This window comes from Taeniopygia guttata, chromosome 3, assembly GCF_048771995.1.
Source record: "Taeniopygia guttata chromosome 3, bTaeGut7.mat, whole genome shotgun sequence".
In the NCBI taxonomy this organism is placed as follows: Eukaryota; Metazoa; Chordata; class Aves; order Passeriformes; family Estrildidae; genus Taeniopygia; species Taeniopygia guttata.
In genome coordinates, this window is record NC_133027.1 from 87,166,716 (window position 1) to 87,186,999 (window position 20,284).

At 45.3% G+C, this 20,284-nt stretch overlaps 1 protein-coding gene across 1 annotated transcript in view; it reads left to right on the forward strand.

The window, feature by feature from the left end:
* The window catches only part of XRN2 (5'-3' exoribonuclease 2), a 32,774-nt gene extending 12,490 nt beyond the window's left edge, over positions 1–20,284 (forward strand). Inside the window, exons 17-30 of the mRNA XM_030268650.4 lie at positions 272–407; positions 2,535–2,642; positions 2,729–2,818; positions 3,293–3,365; positions 4,126–4,209; positions 4,784–4,881; positions 4,959–5,038; positions 6,128–6,184; positions 6,759–6,827; positions 6,915–7,049; positions 7,880–8,007; positions 12,276–12,336; positions 16,206–16,344; positions 19,519–20,284. Coding sequence (XP_030124510.1) covers positions 272–407; positions 2,535–2,642; positions 2,729–2,818; positions 3,293–3,365; positions 4,126–4,209; positions 4,784–4,881; positions 4,959–5,038; positions 6,128–6,184; positions 6,759–6,827; positions 6,915–7,049; positions 7,880–8,007; positions 12,276–12,336; positions 16,206–16,344; positions 19,519–19,581 — 1,321 coding nt within the window. The 3' untranslated portion in view covers positions 19,582–20,284. The remainder of the gene's footprint in view (positions 1–271; positions 408–2,534; positions 2,643–2,728; positions 2,819–3,292; positions 3,366–4,125; positions 4,210–4,783; positions 4,882–4,958; positions 5,039–6,127; positions 6,185–6,758; positions 6,828–6,914; positions 7,050–7,879; positions 8,008–12,275; positions 12,337–16,205; positions 16,345–19,518) is intronic.

Genomic DNA, 20,284 nt, shown 5'->3' on the forward strand with positions numbered 1-20,284 from the left:
TTATCTGAACAGCAGCATGACACAGAAATTGTTACACATTTGCTTGCCTTTATATTTGAGGTAGCAGGAAAACTCTATCAATTCTGCCAACAGTCACATTTTATTCTGTTGCTGCTGAGCATCGCTTTTTCTGCTTTCATTTAAACTGTATATAAATGGCAACTGAAGTAGGAAGTGGCTTTGTTTTACACTGTAATTCAGACCTGCAGATGTGCATCTGTTGAGGTGTCCATCCACGTTAACATGTTACCTGTGCCTGGTTGTGTTGCAGGTTGTGGGAAACTGGTTGGAAGCAGCGCTACTATAAAAACAAATTCGATGTGGATGCATCAGATGAGAAATTCCGTCGCAAGGTTGTGCAGTCCTACGTGGAAGGGCTTTGCTGGGTTCTCAGATATTATTATCAGGTATCCCACATTTTCTTGTCTGAATTTGTTTCAGTCTGTCACTCATTTTGGAAAAGTTGTGGGGGTTTTTTGAAGGTGTAAAACAAACATGTGCCCATTCTGTTTGACACTGGGGGTTCAAATGCCATTTCACCGCCCTGCAGCTGCTGAAAGAACAACTGGACATGGCACTCAGTGCTCTGATCTGGTTGACAAGGTGGTGATTGGTCACAGGTTGGACTCTTATCTCAGAGGTCTTTTCCAGCCTCAGTGATTCTGGGATTCTGGTTCTCACATCCAGTAGCAGCACTCTGTGCAGCAAGAACTGCTGCTATTTTCCTTTTCCCACAAATAATGACACCACAGGTGACTAAATGAGAGAACAAAGAACAAAGCCTGTGAAATGCCAGTAAGAATTTGCAACGGACAGAGTTGTCAGTCTCCTCCATAGATTGTAATGGTGCTCCATGAAGTGTGTCGTGATTGAAGTAATCTGTATCAGATTCAAATTTTTTGATAATTGAGATGTCAGATTGGCAAGAGATTAGTGGGCCATGCTGGGGTTTGTTGCACTGATGGTTAATAATGAGCTCCGTGCCCTGAAGACAAAGTCAGTTAGACTGACTCTGTGACCTGGGAGCACAGTGTGCTCTAGCCCATGGAGTTTGTCCCATCTCACCAGGAATTTGTAGCTTCCACACGGGGCTGTGTACTTAAAACTTAGTATTTTTCCTCAGTGGCTACCACCTGTCCAGGTGGGAGCACAGGCAGGGCAGATACCTCAGGTGCCTACAAAATGCAGTTTCCAATAGGTTTTTTCACTTCCCCCCTTGGAACAAAATGGGAATGTATCCCCTTTCCTCCTGATCTAGCCATTCCTTGCATTTGAGCTCTGGCTCATCTATTATGGGGGATGAAAAACATCAAGTTTAAGGTTTGAAAGTTCTGGTGCAGCTCGTCTGCAGGGAAGCTGAGTTCCCCACATCCTTGTGTTCATGACCTCCTTTTATGAAGGACAGATGTCACCTGCATGCCTTTATAGGTGGGAATTATCAGGATCCTGGGCACAAGGAAACTGTGGTTTTTTAGTCATGTCAGGGCATTTTTCACAACTCTTTATGTGCTCATCTGCCTCCAGGGGTGGCAATGAGCCTTCAGGTGAGCTGTAGGTAAAAGTGTCCCCTTCAGTGGTACAAGAGTACAAGACCATTTCAGTCTGTTGTATGGGCATGGAGTAGCTAGAAAATCACTCCCTGCTCATATGGAAATGAGGTTAGGAAGCTGTTGGGCTGGGGGAACTTTAAAATATGTTTGCTTGAGGATCTTTGTTTGGCTTTTTTTCTTATCACAATAATAAAAATTGACTCAAATAACCACTGCTAGCTGTTCATAAAACTTGTGTCAGAATATATTACATGCATTTCGATTCCTACAGAAAGCTAATAATGCAGGGTATGTCCCACTAGAGGGAACATTTGTTTGGAGTGGGGGGAGGAATGAAAAAAAAAAGAAAGAGGCAATCCACCTGGCCTTTGAAACATTCCAAGTCTGTCCAAAGGACTGCAGAGAATAATTATAGGTGCTGTGCTATTATACCAAAAATATCACTGGAGGAGCCTTGTTGACATTTAATCGTTCAGAACTGGAAGTCAAAATAGTAGTGAGCTTTTGTTTCAAGTAGTGCTGCTAAGAAAAATAGCTGAGAAGGTGAAAGCTTGACTTAGACCCTCTGGAGCCACGTTTCCTTTACGAGGTGCACGGTGTTCTGGTGTTTTTTGAGTTTGCTTGATTCTCTCCTTTCTGAGGACACACTTTGTATTCCCCACTGCTCAAGGCAGGAGAAAAAGACATGAAGAGCAAAGTGCTACTCCAAGTGTGCAATAGTGCTGGTACTGGAGAGAGGAGCACCAGTAAAAACCAGAATGCTTCTCCCCATGTCTGCAGCAAATACTGTTCAAATTTGCACATCCAGTAGAGCGTGCTGGGGGTCTCTGCTCCCACACTTTCCCAAGTTAGCATTGGGATTTTGCTGTGGAAGACAGGAGTGTAAACTGCTCTCTGCCACGTTGTCATGTTTGGTGATTGGGCTGCATGATTTTCATTTGCTGATATGTGTGATTTTTTGTCTCCCCCATCTCCCTGCTGCAGGGCTGTGCATCCTGGAACTGGTATTACCCTTTTCACTATGCTCCCTTTGCCTCAGACTTCGAGGGCATTGCAGATATGCCTTCAGACTTTGAGAAGGGCTCCAAACCGGTAGGGCTCCTAATTTATCAGTTCATTCACTGCTGATTTGCCCTCTCATTCCAAGTGTCCTACACCTGCTTGTCTGTTCTTAACAGTTTAAGCCTCTTGAACAGCTGATGGGGGTGTTCCCGGCCGCCAGTGGAAACTTCCTGCCGCCAACGTGGAGGAAACTCATGACAGACCCAGTGAGAATCCCTCTTGTATTCCTGTCTGGAAGCTCAGGTCGTCTTGCACTGGTGTAAAGGGACCTGCTGCTTCTAACTTCAAGCAGAGAAATGCTGTAGACCAGGAGGGAAAGGTTTTGGTAGATTGCAGTGGTTCTTCAAATTCCTTGAAAGTGATTTCTTGTAATTCAGATGTCATTTCCTAGCTCTCTTACACTTCAGATGGTTTCGTTTCTTCCAGAAATATTCCAAAACTTAGTTGGGGAGCAGATAACTTACCCTAATTATATCTCTTTATTTATCCTAATTTTTATCTCTCCTTGATTTATTATTTTAAATCTGAGTAATGCAAGTGCCTGTCCTCACTTTGGTTTTAAATGGCTTTTAATGAAAGCTGTTTCTGTTATCAAAGACCTTTCTGTTTGGCACTATGTAACATTCTGAACCCATGTGAAAGTTGACTTTAAGGGTGATTTTTTTTTTTTCTAATTCTAGGAATCAAGCATCATTGACTTCTACCCTGAAGATTTCGCTATTGATCTGAATGGGAAGAAGTATGCTTGGCAAGGTGAAACTTCAACTTTCCTTTTTTTAATTTTTAGACATTAGTCTTAAAAACCTGTAAAAATAGAAAGAAATTGGAAAAATATCTTAGTGCGAAAATGCTGCACCAAGTCACAAAGGTAACTTGTGTTACTTGTTATGAGGACAAGTATTTTGCAGCAGGTCTATTTTTGTAAAGAAATTAGTATGAAGAGCAAATTATGATTCAGTAACTGGTTTTGGATTGGCAATGATTATTGGTAATTTCAGCAGTCATTCTAGATTTGTTCATTTGTCCTGAACTAGGGTAATCATTCTTCTGTTTTTATCACCCTCAGTGTGTAATTGTCTTTTGTCTCCTTTGCATTTAATTAATGGATCTTGTTCTGCACAATCAGTGGCTCGTTAGTACTGTGCCAAAAATACTTTGGGGAATATAGAAATATTTTGGAACATACAAAGAATGGAAAAAGAGCTACAGCATTTATACAACTTTTCCTTTATTTAGAGAATGTTAATTTCCAACGTCTGCCAGATTCTGTGGTTGGGTGTAATTTATACTGCAGGTAAAGTTTTAGGTTTTCAGTTTGAGTGCAACAGGTTTTGTTTGAATAAAGCCACAGAAAGATCTGACTTCTGAAGCAAAAGTGTGATTCCTTCAGATTCCCACTGTTCTGTTTCTTGTCTAAGGAATCTTATCAGAGCTTGCCATGCTGGTGTCTGTTTTTGGGGATGTTCTGGGTTTTTTCAACAAGTGGGAGGAAACACTCTTTTGGTTTTGCCAGGTGTAGCGTTGTTGCCCTTTGTGGATGAGCGACGCCTCAGAGCTGCCCTGGAGGAAGTGTACCCTGACCTCACTCCTGAAGAGAGTAAGAATTGGGGTGTTGAGTCAAATAATCGGGGTATTTCATTGCTACCTATGAATTTCACCATAAATGAATGAACAAGGTGTCCTCAGTGTTTGGTTGGGTGGAGTTTATGACAGAATCTTCCTCAGGGTTTCTGCTGGTAATCGGAGTGATCCTCAGTGGATTTGTTTTGTAACACTTGTTCACTTATAAATGCTAATGTTTGTTTCTTTGTTCTACAGAAATAACATCTGGTTCTTGTGGGTAAACTGTGGAGGTGTGTACAGTTTGGGGTTGGTTTTTATCAATTCTGTCTGTATCTGCAGTGTTACTCTATTCTACATTCAGCATTCCTCCACTGAACACAAGATTCCCATTATTTTACTGCCTGCCAGCTGTCCCTGGGACCAGATACATCCTGCTCTTGGAAGATACTGTCTTTCCTATGTTCTCAGGAAACGTTCAGAGCTTTCTCCTAAATCACAGTGAAACTTGGATTTTGTGGAGGTGTCACCAGGACAGCATTGCTGGTTTGCTGCGTTCCTTCCTTCCCTCTTTCCTCTGAACTCTTGCCCCATTCCCATCATTTCTCCAGGCAGGAGGAACAGCCTTGGCAGTGATGTTCTCTTTGTCGGGAAGCACCATCCACTCTGTGACTTCATTGTGGAGCAGTACAAGACCAAGAACACAGAGGTAGGTTGCACTTGTTGTTCAGTGGAAATGGTGAGACAGGAGGTCTGAAGTGCTGCAGCTGAAAACTTCCTCCATAGGCAGTGGACATCCCACCGGAGCTGTGCCACGGCATCCAGGGAAAGCTCACCTTGAACAACAATGCCGTCCTTCCAGATCAGTGAGTGTGGCCTTTGGGGGGTGTGTTCTTGCTGCTGGAGGACCCCTCCTGCTCTTATGGCAGCAGAAATGTTTTTGTGCTCACAAGGAGTAAATTAAAGCTCCAGACAAGACCACATCTGTAGGTCTGAGGATTCAGAGCAGGCCTATGTTACCTCCAGCACGGAGGAAATCCGCAGCAAGTGAAATTTGCATTCTATGGTCCCATTTTTAACCTCTCAACTTGGCTTTTAAAGCAGCCTCAGATATCTTTAAAATGCACTAATGCATTTGTTTATTTGCTGAGGAGCCTTTGTTTGTTTGTCATTTTGCCTGATTTTTGTGTTTAGTTATTGTTTTATAAGGTAAACAAGGCCTGTGTAATAAAAGTGGTAGTGCTCAGTAGGGTTATGTTTTGGCTTCTTTACTGTTGTGTGGATGTTAATGTGGGCTGATGTGACTTCCCATTAGTGCATGTTGCCTAAAAACCCCAAAACTCTGCTTTTGATATGCTAATCTGCATTACATTAGGGAAAAATCCAGGTAACGATAGCATAGATATATTTTGGCTTTGCCCATTTAGTCTGCAGCACTAAAATCAGGGCTGTTCCCAGCTACACATACTAGAATACTCATACTTTTATTTTTTTAGGGAGTGCTTCCAGTTTGAGGAATTCACCTTGGCAGATGCACACTCATTTCTCTGTGCTCAGAGATACAAGCAGGTGTTCAGTGCTTCATTTGCATTAAGTGCACAAACACTGGCTTGGTTGGACAGAAAATGTACCTCAGATCACTCTAATAGACATTTCTTCATTCTTGTCATGGTTGAGAAGAGTATCACCAAGTCAGTTATTCTTGGAACAGGAACAAGAAACCTTTTCCAGCCTTGCCTTCCCTAGACAGACCCTAGAAAGTCCCCACACATCAGCTGCAGAAGAGGTGACATTAAGAAATAAGGATTCAGTCACTCCAGAGCTTTTAGAAGTACTTGGTGTAGGGGAAAGGCAAGTTAACTTTGAAATAAATGTTTGCAGGCTTAGTTGACAGAGCAGCAGATGGTGAGGAATGTGCTTGGTGGTGTTTTGACTGAGGTTTTTCTCTTCACCAGGGTGGTGCAGTCTCCTGTTCCCATGCTGCGGGATCTGACACAGAACTCTGCAGTCAGGTCAGTAAACCGTGGGCTTTCATGCAAGGCTGTGCGAAGTGCAGCATTCAGAACACTGAAAATCACTTGTGATCTGCATCATTTTTATCTCCAGAGAAACACAGCTTGGTTCAACCAGAGCAACAGCTGTGCATAGAAGTAATAAATACTGAGTTACGCTTTGGCAGGACACTGTATGAAGGATGTCCTAAATGGAGATGTAGCTCCTGTGAGTGATGAGTTAAAGGAAGGGTTTGGCTTTCCCATCTGCCACTGTCAAGAGGCTGGAATTGTTCTGTGGTGCTCCCCATTTCTCTGTCACAAGGATTTTTTGTCCTGTCTTTGGAGGTGGCATGTGCAGTCAGGGCATTGCTCTTCAGGCTGTGTCACTCTGGCTGAATTTTCCAGGGAACCATTATTCTCTTTCCTTGTAGCCTCATTCTTTCTTGCTTCTGGAAAACATGAATTCAGCTGGAAGAGTGAGATTATTCTTCTCATCTGTTTGCTTTTAGCTTTCTTGGCTATAAAGCAGTGACTACTATTTAATTTTGACTCCATTATGCAATGAACCTAATCCTCAAATACTTTCTTCTAGCATCTCATTCAAAGATCCACAATTTGCTGAAGACTTTGTTTTCAAGGCTACAGTGTTACCTGGAGCAAAGTAAGTGTCAGCTGCTAGCTTTCAAAACATTCCATTCTGATTTATCCATCTGAGTATTTACTCTGAGTATTTGTTCTTATTGTTCAGGAAACCTGCTCCAGTTCTGAAGCCAGGAGACTGGGAAAAAACCAACAATGATGGCAGGCCTTGGAGACCACAGCTTGGCTTTAACAGGGACAGGAAACCAGTGCATTTGGACCAGTCGGTGTTCAGAACCTTGGGGTAAGGCTATGGGGTTACTGCTGCCTTGCTGGGGTGACTGCCCTCCTTTTTCCTTTTTAAATTGAAAACAAAAAAGAGATGGGCATGGAGTGTCCAAGTTTAGGTGCTGGTTTTCCACCTCCGTGTGTGGTATTTAAATTCAATATTGCTAAAACTGAACATTACAGTGATTTTGCAGTAATGCCTTGTTTGCTTTTTGATTTTTCCCCCCTCCTAGATAATTCTAAGTTATTTTCCTGTTGTTTGGGTTTTTTTAAAAACTTGTTTGGTGGATGCTTGTTTGTAGGTACAATTAAAATGTTATTCACAAGTGATAATTAAGACTGCTAATGAAGACAGGAATGTCTTTTAAGCTTTTATAAACAAAGAAGCTTTAAAAATTAAATGGATTTCCATATTGGGGAGTGCAAGGAGCCATGCATTTATCATAGCCAGAGGAGAGTGTGTTTTAAAAGAGACTGGCAAATAAAGTTGGACCCTGGAGTGTCTCCTTAGGAAGAGAAAATACCTTCTTTGTCTTACGGCTCTGGGGGAGCTGCAAGAAGGAAAAGTGACCCCCTTTTAAGAAGGAAAACAGAGCTGTCCTGGGGCTGCACTTGAGAACCTTCGTGCATGTCACAGTCACAATAAAAAGCGCAGCTGTGCCATTGGAAACCTGAGCAATTCCCTAGGAGCAGCTCCCCAGGCCCCTTTGTGTCAGGATGTGCCTGGGCCCTGATCCACCAGTGCATCCCTGGCTCAGTGAAAAGAGATGGGGCATGGGATAGGCTGGTATATGGAGCTCACCACAGCATCCTGACCTGCTGCCTTGCCATTTTGTCCCATAACAGGCACACGATGCCGAGGGACAGGGGCATGCCAGGGATGTACCCCAACGCTGTGCCGCTCGGAGCCTACGGCAGCCCCTACGCCAGACCCCTCATGGGCAGCCAGCAGCAGATCCCCAAACTGCTGTCAAGTAAGTGCCCTCTGCTTCCTGCTTCTCACAGCTGGGTTGGTCTAAACATCATCTCTCTTTATCTATTTCCCTTACTTATCTGTGCTCTCTTTATCTATTTCACTTACTTATCTGTGCTTCATCTGGAAAGAAGAATGTGGGGAATGGGAAGGCAGAACTACCAGACAGGCATCACAAATTCATCTCCAAAAAGAGAATATTCACGTCGTTTTGGGGAGGTCTTTGGGAGCCCAGCAGTCCCTGTGCTGCTGTTCCTGCTGAGTCCTGATGTGTTGTGGGAAACTCTCCAATGTGCTCTTTCTGTCCCACGCTCCCAGACCTGATCCTGCCAATGAGGCACTCCCAAGCTCTTGTCCTCGTGGCACTCGAGTCCCTTGTGCTGAACGGGCAGCACTCTTCAGGCAAATACCCCCCAGTACCATAGACTGGTTCAAACCTGAGGAGGCTTGGAGCCATTGCTACAGGAGAAATCCCAGTCCATCTGTTGGCCTTGGAAAACTGTCAGGTGGCTTTCTTTGACACGGGCTTCCCTTCCCCTGGGGAGTGCCACAGCCATCGCCAGTCGCTGTTCTGCAATGTACCTGGCAAACCTCAGAGCAGTTGGTTGGGCTTTTCTTCCCTCCTCCCTGTGCTGCTTTTTCCAGAGGCAGAGGTTGCTGTGCTGCTGTTGTGTGGAGCAGCAGGGAGAGGAGCCAGGTGGAGCTGCCTTGTGGAGGCTCCTTCACCACGCAGGTCCGTGCTCCAGCCGCGCTTTCCAGAGCCACTTCCTGGCACTCTGCTTTCATGGGACACCACAGTGCTGCACGCTGTAAACGTGTCCTCTGGCACTTCACCAGGTGGTGTTGTTCCTCCTCTTCTGCTAGGACTCTCCTAGGAGATTAGACTTAAAGTCTAATTAACTTCTCATTTGCACTGGTTGTTGTGTCAAGTCCTTGCAAATGATTATGGCAGCGGTTGACTTAGAGTTTGGAGACTGTTTCTTTCAGTGCCTCATTATTTGGGGCCTGAGGACAGCTCATGTCCATCAGGAGAATGGATCAAACAGCATGAGGGCTGTGTTGCTCCCTAGAACCATTCCCAAAACCCATCCTGCTGCCTGACTGCAGGGTCAGGCCCCAGCCTGGCCCACCTGGGACTGTCAATGCCAAGTGAACCATGTGTGCCTCAGCTCTTGTTCTACCAGGTTGAGTCAGACTTGCTTAAACCCTTGGTAGAAGAACACCTCCAGGAGGCATAGCCCTGGATTTCTGCTGGGATCAGCCTTTTGGATGTTCACCTGCCCAAAGATCATAACACATCCTGGATTACAGATTGTGTGGGTCTGGTGCCAAGCAGACCTGTGAAGATGAGGAGTGTCAACAGCTCCCCAGACCCCACTGTAGTGAGGCTCTTGCTGAGTGGGAGCAGTCTGCCTGCACAGTGTGGTTGGGAATTCACGAGCACTTGGGCCAATTTCCCCCAACAACATTCTGCCTGGAGTCCCCGGAGGTGTTCCTAGATCTAGTAGCAGCTCTTCAGATGCACCTAGGCATCTTCTTCCCTTTTACAGTCACCTCTTCAGTCCCCAAGTGTCTTCATCAAAGCACCAGTACCTTCAGCTGGAAAATCAAATCAGGAGAAATGGGAAGGCCTCTTGGATGACACAAGGTTCTCTCCAGTGTCTGAGCTGTGTTCATCAGCTATACTGTTGTGAGAGAAGTTGTGGTGTGGCCAGGCTGGGAGGCAGCTGGAGCCCACACATTCCTGAAAAACCACAGCTGATGCGGTCGAACTCCCCACATTCAGTGGGACTCGTGCAGAGCAACTTGGTGTGTGGTGTTTTCATGCACATGCGGTAAAATCAGCCTCCAGAAGGGCGATGCGGTCAAGTCAGGAGCCAGCTCCTCCTCAAGAGCCTCAGGGCTGGGGGTGTTCCTCACCAGTGCTCCCTGATTTGCCTTGGATGTGCCAATTTTCAGCTGATGAATAATTGTCTGTGCTGATAACTTGGGGAGTCAAGTGCAGGGTGGCAGCGCTCTGGGAATGGCAGGTTTGGCTCCTGCAGTGCGGGACATCTGATTTATAACTTGTATGGCAGGCAGTAAACTTGACAATTAGCTGCCTTGGAAAAGTGATTTTGATTAGTGCAATCAGTAAACACAAAATCTTCTCTTTGATTGCCACCCTGATTAGATAAATTGTTACTTGAGGAGCTGCTAGACAAGGCAGTTTCTTTGGCCTTATAGCTCTGGGAAACACCTAAGTTTTGCAGCCTAAAGAAAATATTAATTGTCATTCTTTCTCCCATTTTGTACCTTTCTGAAGTGCAATTCACTGCTCCAGACTCTCTTCCTCCAAGGTTATTCCATCAGCCATACAAATTAATAGGGGGGCTTTAAATGTTTTGATGATTATTTCATTGAAGTCTTGTTTAAAACTGAGCTGCAGAAAGGTGTGGTTACAGCAGGAGAGCTGGGTCCTTGCTCATATGGAGAGGAAGGGTCTGGAAACAAGATGTTGCCTGTGTTTCTGTGCTGCTGCTGTCTGTGAAACTTACAGAGAGTCATTTTAGGATAATTTTGGTTGAAAGTTGTGACACTCAGGGACTGGCCCAAAATTTTTAAAATATTTTAAGCTCTAGTTGATAAATTTATCCTTTTCCCCTAAAGCAGCATTATAGATTCCATTGCCCTCCCCTTGTATTCCAAAATAAACATGGCTTTGTGTGGTGCAGCCTGTTAAGTCCTGGAAAAGCCCTTGAGATTCCCAGGCTGATCAGCAGGGAAGTGCCACTTCTGTACCCTCAGTCCTGGTCTGCTTCAGGCTGGAAATTGGCTGGAAAAGAGGAGCTAAGGAGCATTGGTTGGCAGCTCTGTGTGTGCCTGGGGGTGTAAAAGCAGGCTCATATCCTGGTTAATGTGGTTGTTGGTATAGGTGCAAAGCTGAATAAATAACCCTGCATGGGGGATAAATGGAGAATTATGGGCTGGATTGGCTTTGCCCAGCAGGCTCACAGGAAGAGCAGAGCTGCTGGGGCTGGAAATTTATTTGGTGTTCTCTTTGCTGGGGCTGGGACAGACAATCCCGCCAGAGGTAGGAGAGAGGCGCAGACTTATTTATTTTATGTTTCTCCCTTCCCCTTTCCAAGGGAGGCCAGGCTTCCATGTCCTGGCCCCTGGCAGCACAGCAGGGTGCCTGCCATTATCCAGCTGCTGGAACCAGCTGTTGGAATTAGGTCACACTTGAAGGCCATTGAAAGCCATCAAAGGTGTCAGTGAAACTGGAGCTTTTGATTGACATTGGCCCCGAGTGCTGGGGGCTGCCTGGGTGCTTTTGAGGAGCTGCTGCTTTTATCCTGTTTGCTGACCAGGTTATTTAGAAGGACAACAAGCATTTAATTGCAGGCCCTGTTAAAGCAGTGTTGCTCCTGCTTTGCCTTTGTGTAGGGCTGGTTTGGGTGGCACAAACAATGGGTGAGTGGGTGGTCTGCACACCAGCACTGGGGCTCTGGCCAAGGTTTTACCCAAAAAGGCTTAATTTAGTCTGATTCCATTACGAGACATCATTAATAGTTTTTTATTAATGTATTATCACTGCCCACAGTAACTCTTAAATGCAAGTTTACCATCTTTAGTGATAATGTATTTATATTTTATTTTAATGAATGCTTTGTCCTTTGCATCCTAAATATAACTATGTTTACCTAAATGTGAATAAAACAGAATCATCCACTTTATTCCATCCTCTGGCCATTGTTTTAGTTGCCTTTATGGAATAACTTCACCCAGTCAGAGGGAAACTGGCCCATATTTTGATTTTGACATCTTTGTTGGTCACAAACATGGTGTGTTGTGGTAACACAGTGGTGGGTGTGTATTTGAGTGCCTGCATTTTTTTATAGTAATTAATGTACTGGTAAGATATATAAATATTAAACTGAATTGTTAGGATGACAGACAAGGTTTTGCATCCTCAAAAATTCAAGAGGAGACACCTGCGAAGCATCTGAGCACTAACCAATGCTAGATCTAGCAATTAAAATTCATGATTCTATGTTATGAAGCTAATTGGATGTGCTAGAGCCAAAAAAGTGGCTTTTTCTCTATGGACAGCAGGACTCTGTCCAAGCCAGCAGCAGGAAGCCATGACTTGGAGTGTATTTGTGGCACATCCAGCCTGAGCTTTCTGTTTGGCTTCCCAAAAGCAGCTCTGGGGCACTCAGAGGAGTGAGCACGGCTCATGAGTTCTACTTGCTCTTTCTTATTTTGCCATCTCATTTTGCCCTCCAGATCTTCGGCCCCAGGAGTCCTGGAGAGGTCCCACACCCTTGTTCCAGCAGACACCACAAAGGTAAGGCAGGAGGGATGTGAAACATGCCCAGGAGGGTGGACTGAGCTCTGCTAACCATCTCAATGTTTGGTTTTCCCTTCTGTGTTTGGAATATCGTGGTTTAAAATTGTGTAAATGATACTGTATGAGAGGTTTTTTGAGTTAATTAATGTCCATGATTTATTGATGTTTTGAGAGCCCACTACATGGTGTTCATCCTTTAAAAGACTCTAGTACTTTGTATTAAAAAAAAGGAGGGAAAAACACTTTCCATTAAAACTCGGGCTTCAAAATTAACTTTACTGTTGGTGCTTTGGTACTGTTCTTGGTTCTTTGGCCTTTATCTTATTGAAGCTTTTGAGATACTATGAAATTGAACACAGAGAGCTTAAAACTGCATTAGATTTTGGACAGGCTAAACAAATTTCTTTTTAGGAGGGCTGTGGAGCTTAATGAGGCATAAATAATGGTGTTCCTCTTTTATCATTCCTGTGCCACAGCCGCAGCATTAGCACAGACCGGCCATTGATTCTTGCTACAAACCTCTTGAAGTCCTAATCAGCTTCTTTGGTGCAAGTTTTTCAGGCCTGACAAGCCCATTGTAGGGCAGTGTCACTGTAGGTCAGTAGTTATTAGTTGCCACTGAAAACAGTTTCTTTAACTACTTAAGGCTGAACTGAATTAAATGCAGAAGGGACTCAGGGAAGGATTATGGAATCTGCAGCCCAATAAGTGCCATCGAATAGAAGGAATGTGACATGGTTTGATAATCACGGATGTTTTACATGCGTCCCCTCATTGATGGCTTGTGTGTCTTCTGGTGGGGTGGGCTCAATAAACCCAGGCTACCTGTGTCAGCTATGAATAATGACATTTATTTATGTTTATGGAGGAGGGAGAGAAGTTTCTGCTCTAACGCTCAGATTTTTTTCCCCGTGGGTTTATTTGCAAATGTTTCACCATTGAAAATATGGGCTTTGGGGGAATTTATTGAGCTCTCCACAGTCACTTTCCATGGCAACCATTTTGATCCCCAATGAAGTAAGCCTGGCTCCCTTGTCCTGTGCCTCATCTGTGTGGAATATTGTAAGGCAAGATTCATTCATAATGCCAACTTTAATACTGCTTGGGCCATGGGAGTTGCCACTCCCACCCCTTAATTAAATCCAATTTATATACTTTTATTTGTGAAGGACTGCTGCAGGTCTGACACTTATCACTGCCTTTCCTTTGTTACACTGTGCAGGGTTTATGACAAGCTCTGCCAGCACTGAGGATAAGTAGTTTTGCTGTGTTCTTGGAAGGTTTTGGATTTGGGGAACAGATCAAACGTGCTTAGAGCTGGTGTTTAGTTGCTGTACAGAGGCAAGCACAGAGACTTAAGCAGAAGGTTAAACACAGAGACACTTGGAAAAAGAGACACAGGAAAAAGCATCTGAACCTGTTGAAGGCAGCTTGAGTTTCCTATTCTTTCCCTGGGAGCTGCTGGTTCTCCAAACTGCTGCCCCCTCTTGCTGCTGCAGCTGTCCAGGAGCAATAGGTGCCGTCGCGGAGAGGAGCCAAGGATTTCTGCTCAGGGAAGGAAGGAGCTGAGGGAGAGGCCAGCCCTGCTCCAGCCCTGTGGGATGGAGTGGGTGGGCAGGAGGCTGGGATATCCTGGATTCACCACTCTGAGTAAGGGATAAGCAAGGAGCCCTCTCTCTGTCAGGTGTTCTATTGCAGGGATGGAATGTTGCAGCAGGGGCTAAATTGGCTCTTCCTTCCCAAGCCTGGGGAGAAACACCAGGAGTGTAAAGCTGCTTCTCCATAATCCAGCCATTCTTGTCTCCTGTGCAGGATTTCTTGCTTTTAAACCTAGTGGTGCACCTTGGTGTGCAGCAGGGAAACTGAATTTTGGGGGACTTCTCCCCTGTCCTGACATTCCGGGACATTGCAGAGGTCATTTTCATGCTCTTGAGCTAGTCCAGAGTTTATAGAGAGAGATTTGCTACCTGGCTGATGAAAATGTGTCATCTGGTTGAACAGATATTTTTTGCTTAACCTATTCATAGAAATAGTTTCCAAAGTGGCTGGGGTGTGAAGACGGGAATGTTTTCCTGTGTAAATTCTCCTGAATTTAGCTGACCTGGCTGAATGTTATTGAGTTGATGTAACTCTGGACAGTGCCTGTGGGTAACTGCCAGTGTGAGCTCCTGGGGTGTTCCAAGTGGCACAGTTCTTTCTTTGATTACAGCTTTGCTGTGTACAGATCTCCACCCTCAGGTGATTTAGATCACCAACCAGTGCCCCAACAAAGCAGTGATGTTAGTTGTGTTGTGTTTAATTTATTAAATATCTCAACTTTTCACTAAATAGCACTTTAAAAGTTTAAACTCTGTGCCAAATAAAAATTAATGTCAAAAGAAATTTGTGTCAAACTTCCCCATTCCAGGCATGAAGCAGGAGCTGGCCTCTGAGCCTCAGTCATATTTATCACCAGCACTTGTTGTAGAGGCAGAATGATTGTTAATGAAAGCCCTGGAGCTGGGGCTATATAGGTAATTCCCTGTTCCTTATGGCTGAGCAGTATATTTTTGCTGGAGAGTCTGCTGTTTTCTAGGAATCATTAGGGGGAAAAAACTTAGTATACAAAATACTAAATCAAAAGAAGCGAATATGAACACAGGATGAACTTAGAACGTTGATTTTTTTTTTTTTGAGAGTTTAGTCCCCACAAATGTAAAGTGCTCTTAGCTTTAACTACAGCATGGCTCCTTTGAGGTGTGTAGTGCAGCAGGTAAACCTGGAATGCAGAGCCTCTGTTCTCTGCTGTCCCCATCCCAAACCTGGGATGCAGAGCCTCTGGTCTCTGCTGTCCCCATCCCAAACCTGGGATGCAGAGCCTCTGGTCTCTGCTGTCCCCATCCCAAACCTGGGATGCAGAGCCTCTGGTCTCTGCTGTCCCCGTCTCCCTCCAGGCTGGCCCTGCTCTGCTCAGCCAAGTCCCTCTTCAGCAGGGGTCAGGAAGGATTAACTGTCTCCACTCTCCATGTTTTTCCCTCACAACATCATACAGGACCCACTTCCTCGAATCCTTTAAGGAATTGTCCCTCAGCTGTAACAACTGGATCACGGCTGTAGCATTTCCCTAAATATTTTGAATCAAACAATACTGGACATGTTCTACCTGTTGCTTTCTAATTATCATGTTGGAATGGGTACTTGAAGGAAATGAAAACATTTCTTGCTGTGGGTAATCCAGGATGGCAAACTGGGCCATAATGGATGTCGGATCTGCATTCCCATATAAACTGTACACCAAATGTCAGTCAGCCCGTGCCAATTAGTGCTTATGTTGCTAGGTCACCGTGGTCAATTGAAAACGGCATCAATAGAACTTGAAAAGGTTTCTTCCCGATCAGACCTCCTGACATATTGAGCAGAATAATGGATGGGAAAAAGCAGCCAAGGCCCCTACCCTAGATTCCGAATGCTCGCCGTAAGAATTCATTTGCAACCTGCAATTAACTGGGAAGAATGGGCTCCCAGAAAGAGTCTGGGCATTCAAAGAAAGCTCCTGGCTCCCATGTGGCACATGTTTACTCCTGGGGTGCTGGGGAGCCTTTGGGATCGGCAAATCTGCCCATGCAATAAAAGGTGCATAGAAGCCTTCCAGGGAATTGGAAAAATGTGCTGTGTGCAGCCGAGTTTGCGCAGCTTCCAAGCTGTGCCGAAGGACGAGGTCAGCAAAGCGACCTTTAGGAGGATTTGGGAAGACATTCCCTGCTCCTGGTTTCTCACTAGCACTTGGCTGTCCATGCTCAGCTTGGAGACAAAGCCAGGAGTGTGTTTGTGCTGTGCGATGCTCTGCAGGAGCCCAGTTCCCACTGCAGCGTTCTTTCCTTGCACAGAACCGCCGGAGCTGCTCCTCTCCTCGCCTGGAACCGCATGCTGCCGTCCCCAAACCAGTTCCAGCCAGCTCAGTACCAGGGGCTGGGGCCCATGGGATACCCACAGAGACCCGAGGACCGCATGGACAGGGGCAGACAGGTAGGAAAGTGGGGCCCCATGTGGTACTCTATGTTCACCTCCCAGCCAGTTCTTTTCCCTCCTGTGGCAGTGGAGAGGGAGTGTGGCATGGGCAAGCGTGCTGGGCTGGATTTAGTGTCACTGTGTCACCACACACAGGTGGGTGACTGCCCAGCCTCGGCCAGCCCCTCTGGCTGTACTCCTGGCACAAGGTCCATGCTGGGGCTGCACCACCAGTGTCCATGAAATGGTCACTCTCCTCCTGCAGCCTGAGGCAAGCATTCCCACCAGTCTTCCTCTTCCACAAGAAAATCTGCCCACTAGACCTTTTGAGTTCTCTCCAGCATGTTTAAAATGTAGATTCTTATAGCTTCCTTAATTTCTCCCCTGAAGTGCTTATTGGCTTTCTCTGAGCTGAAAAACTCCTTAATGCAAATGTTGGGCTCTCGTAGCCAGAGGAATAAACATGTGGAAATAGCTCTGTGCAGTTAAAAGGAAACGAGCAGTTGTGAGGGGAGAACCTCATCCAAAATTACAGGTGATTTGATCAGCAGTTCATGAAAATGCCACAGAGTGAAAATGCTGCTTGAAAGTAGCAGGTGACTCAATGTTTAGGGAATTTTATGGAGGGTGTGATCCTGGTAAAACATGATCTGCATATGCCGTTGTACCAGAACTCTGGGTGTTTACACTGCTAAACTCTCATTTTAAATGAATTTTGGATATCTAGGTTGAACACCTAGTTCTATTGCTGTTTGTGGAAATCAGAACTGTGGGAAGGTTAGTGACCAGTCCCAGGGAGGAGGAGGTAACAGCCCCATTGCCCTGTCCTTTATGTGGAAATTAAGGTACAAACTGTTGGAAATGTGCCTTCTGCTGTTTCAGCTCAGGACAAGTCACTTTTTAATCACTCCTAGTTTTAATTTTCTCTGCCAGCCTGCTCACCTGCCCAGTACTCAGATATGTGTTACATGGCACAGCACCAGTACAAACGCTTCCAGCAGTGGTTGTGACTGGAGGCAGAACTCAACAACAAGGGTCATAATCACAGGGAAATAATGGGGCCTTAACCTTGACCCAACCAGTGGAGCTCTAAAATACATTTTAAATTTGGATGAGGTGCATTGATAGGATCAGATTTCAGAAATCTTACATTTTGCACCACACAGGTTTACCCAACCCCAGAGCCAAAGGAATAAATCCCTGATTGTACTAATCCATAGCAAGGGCTGCTGTGCTCCCGGGTAAAAATTGAGGGAAGATCTTTGTGCCGCTGGAGTCTTGACAGGGTTTAATTAGTCTGGGAAATGGACTCTTGGAAAAGTCTGTCTGCCATGGCACACACCCTGCTCTCCCCTTCATCCCAAGCAGGATACACCTACTAAAGGAGTCTGTGCTTGGAGCACTTCATTCCCAGCCTTAAATTGTTGTGCCCAACAGCTGGAATCATGAGGGGGAGCAGGAATGGTTTCCCAGCAGGGTTTGCAGTGGGGGCCCAGGGAGGGTATCTCTGTTAATTCCCACTTTGAAGCCCTGTGGGCATCCACAGCCTGGGTAAAGGTGTGGTCTTGCCCAGAATTCCCCCAGTGCAGGCTTGGACCCACCTGCGGGTGCAGGAAACATTAAACCCAGCAGTGACAACCGTTTTATTTTTATTCACATACACGATGAGTTCATGGTTAAGCACAAATCTTTTAGCTCCAGTGAATTTGCTTCATTAAAAAATTCCCCTTGCAGTTGTGCTGCAACTGTTTATCTGCTTTTAATTTTCTCTTTTCTTTTTTTTTCTTTTTTCCTGTTCTTGTTATTTTTAAATGAACTTTCAGATGTCATTATTTCTTCGAGGCTGGAGTGAAATGAGAAAGTACCTGAAAGGGTTTAGGGTGCCAGCCTAATCATTGAATCTGGCCTTGCTGCCTGAAAATTTCAAAGCTTTAAAGCCTTGAAAAGGGATTCAAGTGGAAGTGGTGACATGTAGCAGCATAAATAATTATCTTTGGGCCCTTTCACCTCTGAATTCTTTTTTTACGGCATACAGAACATGGTCTGAAGAGGTTAATAAACATGCTGCTGCAGAGTGCTTACAAAATTAATGCAGCTGCCATGGATCTGGGGGGCTCCCTGGGAGTGGGGCTTTGCTGCCTTCCAGCTCTCCCAGAGAACCAAAGAATGAGCTTGCTGGGGTGGTGCAGGTGTTGGGCAGTTTTTTCCAGCCCGGAGCAGCACAAAATGGAGCGTCCACATCCACGGCTGCTGCAGCACTACCAGACCTCCGCTTTGTCCTTCCCTGCTGATGGTTTGGAAGGGGTTTTTAAGGGATGTAGACAACTTGTTTCCTTTTTTAATTGAGGGCATCAAGGCTGGAAACAAACCTTCCCTGCATGGGCAGGCTGCAGGAGCCTCCCTGGCAGGTCTGCTCACCAGCTCCACAGTTTCCGTGGTTATCCCAGCCACCGTGTGCTGTGATGAAGAGAGATTTCTCTTTTAAAGGAAGGAGCCCCTTTTTCCCTCCACACCCAAAATCCCTGAGTAAAGAGCAAATCAAGCCTGTAGCTGGTGTTGGTGCATCACCTTTAATTAACTTGCTGGTCTCTGCAATATACCAGGTTTGGAAATAATTTTAAATGCTTCGGGGGGCTCTGCGAAATTTTCAAATGGATTTTTTTCTTTGGATACTTGATGTACCAAATGCCTGAATTTAAGTACAAATATACATCTAATTTGGAGTAATTTCCAAAGTGGGATTTGGATCTCTTTGACCTCTTATTAGGGCAAATAAGTGCTGGAAAGCACCTCTTCTGCAACAAATACAGCTTTCGTTTTTCCTTAAAATACTTCTGTGTAAAAATGCTGAGTGTGAGCTGCCCCATGTCCCTGGCTCCAACATTTGTCTCTTTGCTGCAGACAGAGCACAGCAGAGGTGTCATATGTGGGAAGACCCTTGCCCGCGATGCTGGCTGGGGGTGGATTTATTTGGGATTCCAAAGCTGGTGCTGCGCAGCTCTGCTCTGCACCAGGGGATCCAGCCCCAGCCCGTGTGTCTTAGAGACTCCACAGCCGGGTGAGGGCTAAGCATCCCTGGCACCTCTCCGTGCAGAGGATGTTTTGTCCCTGTTCCGTATGGCGCCTCGAGCTCACCCCACTTGTGCTGCTAATCCCAAAAATAAATGCTTGCTTTTGTTTGTTTGTTTGCAGGTGTATGGCCCCGGGAGGCCCTACCCGTTCCCACCTCCTGCAGGAAGGTACAGCTGGAATTAGCTCCTGCCTCCTGTTTTTTTTTAAACATGGAAAACATCTGGGTTTTTTTGCTTTTTTCCTTTTTATTATTTGTGGGGCAAGGGGGGAGGAAAAATGAAGCTGTTAAGCACCGTCCTTGTAGTTTTTAAACAGATGCCTGTTTTCAATGTGCACATTTCTTATGGACCTGATGATGATTTCTTGGGAGGGACTGGAAGGAGCGGATTGCTGTCAGACGAGGTGGGAGTGCTGCGTTGTCCTTACATATCCACGCTGTGCCGTGCACTGCCTGAACATCTGAACTCCAAATATCTGAACTCCAAACATCCTCTACTCCACATACAAGAGCCTGAAAACAGACACAGAGTTGGAAAGAATGCCCAGAAATGGGATTTTATGAACTCTGAGGCCAGACCCAGCAGGCGGCCGGTGGCACAGAAAGACACAGCCCTCGCTGCTCCTTGGCAGGTGCTTCCTTCGGTTTTTTGGACTCTGAAGTAAAACATTTCAAATTTTTTTATGTATGCCTGTTTCTGGCATGGGTTTTGTCGTGGCATAACCAGGCAGGGGCCGTGGGTTTGTCTGTTTGATACCTAATTTTAAATGGCTGCAAAGGGCAGAAATTCCATTAGTTTTTAGCAGTCTTTCTAGGGATTTTCTGTGTGAGTGTACCAAATCAGTAAATATTTTTATTTGCTTTATAAAGTGGCTTTTGAAATTCCGA